This window comes from Anolis carolinensis, chromosome 2 (genome assembly GCF_035594765.1).
Source record: "Anolis carolinensis isolate JA03-04 chromosome 2, rAnoCar3.1.pri, whole genome shotgun sequence".
In the NCBI taxonomy this organism is placed as follows: Eukaryota; Metazoa; Chordata; class Lepidosauria; order Squamata; family Dactyloidae; genus Anolis; species Anolis carolinensis.
In genome coordinates this window covers 256,958,568-256,967,464 of record NC_085842.1, presented here as the reverse complement: position 1 = coordinate 256,967,464, position 8,897 = coordinate 256,958,568, and the positions used below count along the sequence as shown (strand labels likewise).

Here is an 8,897-nt window from a genome sequence, read left to right as displayed (position 1 = left end):
ATACACCAGCACTATGTAGCAGGGAAGGCTAGAGATCTTGTAAAACGACAACTCCCAAGATTCCATAGCATTGAACCATGGCAGTTAAAGTTGTGTTGAACTGCATTCATTCTACAGGGAAGTGGCACCTAGTTATTTGAAAATTGCCATTCCTATTTGGGTGAAAGACAATTTCCCAGAGTGTAATATATTATGTTCAAAGGAGTTTCATAACCTAGCTAGGGAATCTGTAGTCTCTTGGATGTTGTTGAACCTCTGGCTGTGGCTGCTAAGAGTTATAGTCCAACAACATTTTAAGAGCTATAGGTTTACTTTTCCATGCCTGACCTGTTTGGCACTATGAGCAGGATGTCATGTTGGCATGGAACTTCAATCATCATTGTTAGGGCAGCAAGGCCATGATCATGCCTTCCATCAACAATATGTTAATCAGTTGGTGAGATACTTCTCTGTATTGTGTAGTACAAGCAGTTTTGCCTGCTGTTGTAGCTACATTTATATTTGGTGTAGAGGAACATGTGTCTTGCTAGAGATTGTTGAACTCCATCTCCAGTTGCCAGTCAACACAACCAATGGATCAACAGCGATGATGAGAACTGGAATCCAATAACATTTTAAAATCCATAGGTTGCCTGCTCTTGATTTGAAGCAGTGGATCATAGTCTATGGGTTGTCAGATGTTGTTAGACTACAATTTCCAATGTCCCTCACCATTGCTCATATATAAGCTAGACTTTCTGGAAGCTGAAATCCAACCACATCAGAGGCCCACTGGTTGCCAACCTTTGAAACAGAGGACAAAAAGGCAGCCTATAATCCTACATAGTTATCATGTGGACATGTTTGATCTTGTGACACACACATACACACACAGAGAGAGATGTACACACATACTGCTCTTTCTCCAAGAACTTCCAGAAAGATTAACTCTGCAAAGTTAGACTGAGGACTAATGAGCTTTAGAGGCAGTAAAACATAAGCCATCTTTATACTATTCATTAGATTTCCTATGTAGTAAACATGATTTAGGATTAGAATTCAAGTACATTGTGCAGTGAGTTATCTAGAAAAATAAGCATAGGTTTGGCCTGACCTGTTTTCGCGTAGATCTTGCCATGCGGTTGAAAACAGTGTCACTTCAGGGCAATTAGTACTTGGAATGTTGTTTTGCCTTCCTGCTAAGAAGACTAAAGTGCATTTCTTTTCTCTCTCACTCTTGACCAGTGTTGCTTGTATACACAACATTTTGAACAAAGTAGCCAGAGTCAAAAATCCAGTTATAACACAAGATGTGTGCTTTGTTTTAAGAACTTGCTTCCATCTTATCGGATCAACAGTTTATTAAGTTATTCAAGGCCATGGCTTTTGGCAGTTGCTTTTGCATTTGGAGTAACTTTCTGTTTTTGCGTGGCTTTTGGCTACAGAACTAACCAGGTGAGTTATACAAATTCTTTGAGAAGCAGACATAATCCTGCAAGATCCCTGAAAATAAATGTAAAAATGCCCTCTTTGTTAATCTAAAGAGGTGGCAAAAGCATTTTATGCCATCTAATGCATAAAGCATGGCTGGGTTAATGCATCTGGCCCAGTTTTGAGCAACTGTCCAATCCCAGTACCCCTGCTTTCAAGAACAGCTTGCAAATGATTTTGAACTTCAGCATTTCTCATTTTAGAATGTAACCCTTGGCATAAAGCTCTGCACAAAAATGTGTTTCACTAATAGTTGATTACAGTATAGCTTAAGAGCGTGTGTCGATAATCAACAGGGATTTTGTGACAGCCAAGTTATTTCACTGATGTAAATACCTCCTGTTGCCATCGCATAGTTTCTTCATTTGGTACCGCTTCAGTAAGAAGTAAAACAGAATATGTTTACACAACCAACTTTGGGGCTTTATGTTGTCATGTATATGAAGCCATCGCCTGCGCTTGTTATGTCAACCACAGGACTGATTAAGAAGCTTTGAATAGTTGGTATGTTCAACAGATAAAGCGAAATACCAAATGGTACTATGTGGAATGTAACCTACATGGCCATGCTAGGAACAGAGAGTTTCGAATGCCATTGTCTGGGCAGCAAACGATTTTTTGTTCAAGATGCAACCAGCCTTTCAGGACCAAAGTCCAGACAAAGGCATGTGATGCCATAAAGCCTGAGATGTCTGGGGATGGAACTAAAGAAACCAGAAATCAAGATAACTGAAGTTACCTACTCCCTAAAGGCATCTAAATAATCCTGCTAATCAACCTTCCTTTTTTGCCCTTTGAAGAAGTCTGAAATCAGCTACTTGTAAAATGTAGGAAATTCTTTGGTTTCACTTTGGATTTGGGTTTTGAAATATTTCGTTTCACTGCAGCTGAACCACTGTAAGCACAGAGATATCATGTTAAAAACTTTGCCAAGATGAAAGGCAAAAATAATACTGTTGCTAGAAGTGAAATGTCTGCATTTGGCTATTTTTAATCAACTTTTTCCTCCTTTGAAATAAAAATGTTTGGGCTGACTCATTGAATTAGTGCTTGCAGGCAATTGTGGGGTTTAAATGACAGCTTCTATTGTTCCATCATATGGCAGGCAGACAACAAGCCGACAGCTTGAAGCAGATGCAAGCTTTTGGCACTCCGTCTGCATATTTCCAATGCAATCGTGTCTGGTACTGGAGACTGGAAATCTAGTTGTAGCTAACCAAAAATTAAATCTGGAGCACAAAATGTGGTTTAACAGAATGAAAGTTCTAAGTTGGTAAACAGACGTCCTTTCCCCCCCACCCCTTCCTTTGGAGCTTTAACCATAACTCAGCATTTGATACCAAAAGGGAGGCATTTGAAAATGTGAACCATTTTTGTAGCTTGCATCTCTGGGTTTTAGAATGTGCAGCTTGCCTCAGGAGCATGTGCCGTGTCTTTTTTTAGCACCCGGCAAAGACCACCTACTAGAAGAGAGCTCATTACACATGCAGATCCTCAGTCGTGCAAGCTGTTGCGATAAGCAGCTGTTGCAAGGAGGTGGGTGAAAGGTCAAATCATTTCAAATGGAAGCTACAGCCTTTGTTCAAGCCACCATCAGGGCCTGAAATATTTTCAGCTAAGGATGCAGGAACTGTGGCCCCTTTCACACCTTTCAATTTGAAGAGATTTGATTGTGACCTCCCAATGAACCATTTTAGTCTCCTTTCAAAAACCATAACTTATGTAAAGTACAGAAATGCATTTTTGTACTTATGATATGAAATAATTATGAGTTGTCTCAATCATAAAGTGTTTTAATAGGATACCACATGACAGAGATAAGAGAGGTTTTTTAAATGTGCAAACCAACCTTCCCAGCACAAGTTTCCACCAAAGTAAGTGTGCTGAATCTCACTGTACTCAAACACTCCTAACTATGGCTAGATCTACACTGCATTTGGAACTGCATTATGTGAACAGTGTAGACCCATATAATGCAGTTTGATGCAGTTAAACTGCATTATATGGGTCTATATTGACCACAAAATAAGGTTCCAAACTGCATTATATGGCAGATGTAAATCCCGCCAAAGTACAAAATTGTGGCCCAAGGGTTGCTTCCATGCAACACCTCATTGCTTCATGTTATTTCTATCGCTGATTCAAATGCTCTACCTCCCTGAATCCTCTCCCCATCTCACAAGCAAGACCATCACCACATAGAAGTTAGTTGTCAAAATTTATTATAAAAATGTATAAGATCTTCAATAGCAGCAAGGATTTCAAATAAAAAGAATTATTGCAAAATCAGTTATCAAGGCAGACTACAGTCCAAAGGCCTCCGATAAATCAGTCTGCATCACAGTCTTTGTAGAAATGCAAGGATACCAAAGTCTTTTAAAGCTTCCAGTCTCCTGGGGACTATGCATCTCCCCATCAACCTTTCCATGTCCATACCTTCCCATAACATCTGTGTCCAGTTTTCCAACTTTCTTCATTGCTTTCATAACATAAGTGTTCCACCTGACCTAGAAACCTGCAACCGTCTTTTCTTTCTTCCATTCCTTTTTTTTTTTTAGTCAGAAAACAATTGCAGTTCTTCTTCACTCCACCGACACGCCAGCTTCTCCAGGGCTGCAGCATCGTGAGGGGGATGCAAGGCATCAGCCACTCCCCTGCCTTCGTTGCTTCTCCTTTCTCCACAAGAGCCCACTGCGTGCTGTTCTGAACGCCTTAATCCAAGCTGTTGACCAGGCTAATCTCCAGAAATCAGCCACTCGCTGGGTTGCCGAGATGCAACTCCCTGGATGAGTAATGCAACAAAAGGTTTCAACCTCTCCTCATGCATTAGGATTGCTTCTGCATCATCACCATCACTCAGGCAGGGTGATATTGGGCACCCAGTCGTTGACATTTCGACTCTCCTCACAAAACAAGTTCAGTTTGTCCAAGGAGGGATCCTTCCAGGCATCCTCACTGGGATTCTATAACAAACAGGAGAGACAAAGAATCATGAGTAAAGGCTGCCTATTCAGGGGTCATCCAAAAACACATTATACTACAGAAGTACAAAAAAACACCTCTCAATTACTAGGAAACAATGGGAACCTATAGCTATGGCATCCCAAAAATAAGGAATACTATTTCTGTACGACAATAAGTATTGTTGTGTTGTTGAAGGCTTTCATGGCCAGAATCACTGGGTTGGCTGTTAGTTTTCCGAGCTGTATGGCCATGTTCCAGAAGCATTTTCTCCTGACATTTCACCCACACCCTTTGTTGGGAGGTGTTAGCTGGCCCTGATTGTTTCCTATCTGGATTTCCCGTTTTCTGAGTGTTATTCTTTATTTACTGTCCTGGTTTTAAAGTTTTTTTTATACAGGTAACCAGATTTTGTCCATTTTCATGGTTTTCTACTTTTTGTTGAAATGGTGGATTTCAATGTCTTTTCTGTGTAGTCTGACATGGTGATTGTTAGAGTGGTCCAGCATTTCTGTGTTCTCAAATAATATGCTGTATCCAGGTTGGTCCAAGTGTTGTTTGTTTATAAAGCCCACCTGCAGTCACCAACATACTTCTGGGACCCAATAGCTTGGGAATGTGCCTCTGACAAAAGCCCTTAAACTATGTCATCGTGGTTAATTGGTGGCCTCAATTGGCTCCAGCAAAGTCTAGCCTGAGATTGTTTCCACATGTTATTAGTCACAGCGTATCAAGTTCGCTGGAAACAGGGAGGGAAGGGGAATTTCACAGGAACTCCCAGATTCTGCCAAGTTCTGCTTGAAAGCCAACTACTACGAAACAGCATGACCTTACTGGGACTTTGTTTTGCAAACGTCTACGCTGAGTGAGCTCAACTTTCCGAAAACCCTCCCTTCGGTGGAAAAGAGGCGAGACAGCAAGACAACAAGACACTCACCGTGACGAGGATGCAATGCAGGTCCCGGGGTTCCCCAGATTCCTCGCTGGCGGCACCCACAATCGCGGCCAACTTCTGGATGTCGTTGACTCTCACAATGTCGATGTCGTTCTCGCAACAGAAAGCCTGGATGAGGGTGAAGTGGATCTGGAGGGCAATGTCTCCCTCGTCCTCCTCGTCGGCAGCAAGCACACAGAAGGCCACAGTATCAGGGTCACTGTAACGGAAAGAGAAGAAGGGAAAACTTGGTTATTACAGGCACAAACAACCTCTTGTGCAAGAGGGAGGGATGACAGAAACATGAACAACAAAGGCTCCCATGCCTGGATACTCACACATTCATCAGCTTGGCAGATTCGTAGACGCCGGCGGTGAGGCAACCACGGCGGTGAGAGGAGATCAGGAGCTCCTGAAGAGCTTTGCCAGCACTTTGCATCCTGCTGCTGGTGGTGGCACTGCTAGCCGTGCTAAAAAGGGAGAGAAAGGGAGGGAGAGATCAATTTCTGCTCATTCCCAACACAATAGATGAGGTGTGGGCAAACTTGGGCCCTCTGGGTGTTTTGGACTTCTGTTAGGCTGTTAGGAATGGTGGGAGTTGAAGTCCAAAACACCCAGAGGGGCCAGCTTTGCCCATGCCTGCAGTAGATAGATCTTTTTCCAAACCCCACCACATCCAACCTGGCTAAAGACTCTTGCTATCTCTAAACATAGGATGGTATAGTGCCAGATTACACACAGGAGTGCATCTATACTGCAGTTTGGCACCACTTTAACTCAATACTATGCAATCCTCTCGTTATATAAAGCCATTCAAGCTCCTTTGCTGGTGATTCACCAAAGGGTGCTGAGGGTGAATCACCAAGCTCAAACCCGTGCCATTCCATAGCATTGAGCCTTTGGTATCAAGTGGCATTGATGCCAACGGAGCCCAGTTCCTTCCAGTTTCGACCCATTTGCCCAGCTAATTCCCATCTCTCCAAGGAATGCCACCCCTCCATATTCACTTCTGGTGCCAAACAGCCCCAACAGCCTTCCCTCTGTCTCCTTCCCTCATGGTTCAGATCCTTACCTGTCACTAGTCTCCGGCATCGCTTCCTGGCTGTGGATTTCCTCCAGAGTCATAATGGTCCAAAAACAGGTAAAGAGAAGAGGATCAAAAGAAGAAAAACCACGGCTTTATCCACAAGTCTTCCGATGCGGGGAAGATGAAGAAGAAAAAAAGAAGACACCAAGTTGCTCAAGCAAAAGAACCCCAACCCCTTCTACAGTGCTTCTCCTTTAAGTCCTCAGCGATGTCTGAGCGGAAGAGAGCGGCGCCTGCTGTATTTATAGACTGTCGAGCTGCGGCGCCGGCAGCTGCCGGGAAAGGGGCGGCTCTGATTGGCCAGTCCTGGGGAGTATTGTGATGCTAATCAGGCGGGGAGGGGGGGAGACGGCTCGTGCCAGGAGGCCACGTGGTAGGCAGGCAGGGAGACAGACAGGCAGACAGACAGGGGGAAAGAGAGCAGGAGAAGAAAAGGAATCAATGGGGTGGGAGAGGGAGCAGATGACAATGCGGCCAATCTGCCACCGCTGCTTTTGTTGTCATGTTACTAGGCAGGACTGCAAGCCCGAGCACTTGATCTTTAATATGGGGAACTGGGGGGTTGGGGGATAGGAATCAAAGAGGGAATTTCTTTTTGTGCATGTGTGCAACTTGTGGCGTTGCTTATTTAAAGGAACCCTCTGCAAAAAGATTTTTTTTTAAATAAAAAAGACACAATAAGCCTTAAGGAAAAGTTTCTGGAAAATAAATAAAAGAGTAACTTTTATTTCCCTAAGGTTTATTTTCCCTTTTGCAAAGATGCCCTAACAATGGGATATAATAATGCCTTGGAGTGGAGGGTGCGTCTACACCAGGCATGGGCAAACTTCGGCCCTCTGGGTGTTTTGGACTTCAACTCCCACAATTCCTAACAGATAGGCTGTTAGGAATTGTGGGAGTTGAAGTCCAAAACACCTGGAGGGCCAAAGTTTGCCCATGCCTGATCTACACTGTAGGATTATTAATGCAGCTTTAGCCTTCTTTGCCCAAGAGTGCTGGTAACTCACCAAACTACAACTCCAAGAGCCCATAGCGTTGAACAGGGGCATTTAAAGTGGTGCAATGGGTTAAACCCTTGTACTGGCAGGACTGCTGACCAAAAGATTTGAATCCAGGGAGCAGGGCGAGCTCCTGTCTGTCAGCTCCAGCTCCCCATGCAGGGACATGAGAGAAACCTCCCACAGGATGGTAAAGCACCCTGGAAAACGTCCTTTTAGACAGCCAATTCTCTCACACCAGAAGCAACTTGCAGTTTCTCAAGTTGCTGCTGATACAAATTTTTAAGTAGTGTCAAACTGCATTGATTCTATAGTTTAAATGCACCCCAGTCTCCTTCTCTGAAAGTTTTTCAACACACACTGAATGGCCATCTGTTGGGAGTGCTTTGATTGTGTATTTCTGCATGGCAGAATGGGGTTGGAATGGATAGCCCTTTGGGTCTCTTCAGACTCTCGGAATCTGGGAGTGCATCTATGCTGTCCAATGACCCTAATTTAGCTGCCTTTCTATGAAATCCTGAGGGTTGTAGTTTGGTACCAGTACTCTTAGGGGGAAGTGGCAAAAGGCTTTGCAAAACTGCACCTTGTAGGATTTTATTTTTCATGTCAGGAGTGACTTGAGAAACTACAAGACACTTCTGGTGTGAGAGAATTGGCTGTCTGCAAGGACGTTGCCCGGATGTTTGATGTTTTACCATCCTGTGAGAGGCTTCTCTCATGTCCCCACACGGGGAGCTGGAGCTGACAGAGGGGGCTGACCCACTCTTCCCCGGATTTGAACCGCCAACCTATTGGTCAGCAGTCCTGCCAGCACAAGGGTTTAACCCATTGCACCACCAGAGGCTCCTTACCTCACAGGATGCCATACCATTGAGCCATGGTGGGTCAAGTGGTGTCAAACTGCATTAATTCTACAGTGGAGATGCACTCTTAATGTTTGACTGGGGAATTGACACATAGGTAAATCTCACTAATTTTCCAGTATAGTTGCACTCTGAACCATGGCAGTTCAAATTGGTGTCAAGCTGTAGTGTAGATGCACCCTAGGATTCCACGATTGGTCCTGAAAAGTGCTTCTAACACAACCCTGCACCCTGCTTTGCAGCTCAGGGGTCACTCTCCCCCCATCATGTGTGAGGAAGGGGAGATAGACCTTTTTTTTCTTCTTTTGCAACCTCAAGTGTGCCTTGCTGCCAAAAAAGGAAAAGAATAGAAGTGTGTGCTGATGATGTGAGGAGTGAATGCAAAGTGAGGTTCCTGCAAAGTTCACCGAAATTGATGGGGGGGGGGGGGGACCTGCCTGGAGCAGATTGCGGCCGGCACACGCTCTTCGTTTGCATGTCAATGGCAGGCCCACAATGGCCTGGGTCTGGCGTGTGGCCGTTTGGAGGGCGGACAAAGGGAGGCTTTCTCTTCGGAGCAGCACTCTCCACCTGCCACAGGGCTG

General features: G+C 44.3%; 1 protein-coding gene across 1 annotated transcript; it reads right to left on the bottom strand.

Annotated features, from left to right (window-relative positions):
• Positions 1-3,675: 3,675 nt before the first annotated feature.
• gadd45g (growth arrest and DNA damage inducible gamma) lies at positions 3,676-6,685 on the bottom strand. The gene is made up of 4 exons (XM_003227663.3): positions 6,438-6,685; positions 5,704-5,835; positions 5,369-5,585; positions 3,676-4,433 (listed from the first exon to the last, which is right to left on the bottom strand). The coding sequence occupies exons 1-4, from the start codon at positions 6,488-6,490 to the stop codon at positions 4,323-4,325; spliced, it is 513 nt and encodes a 170-aa protein (XP_003227711.1). The 5' UTR covers positions 6,491-6,685; the 3' UTR covers positions 3,676-4,322.
• Positions 6,686-8,897: the final 2,212 nt, after the last annotated feature.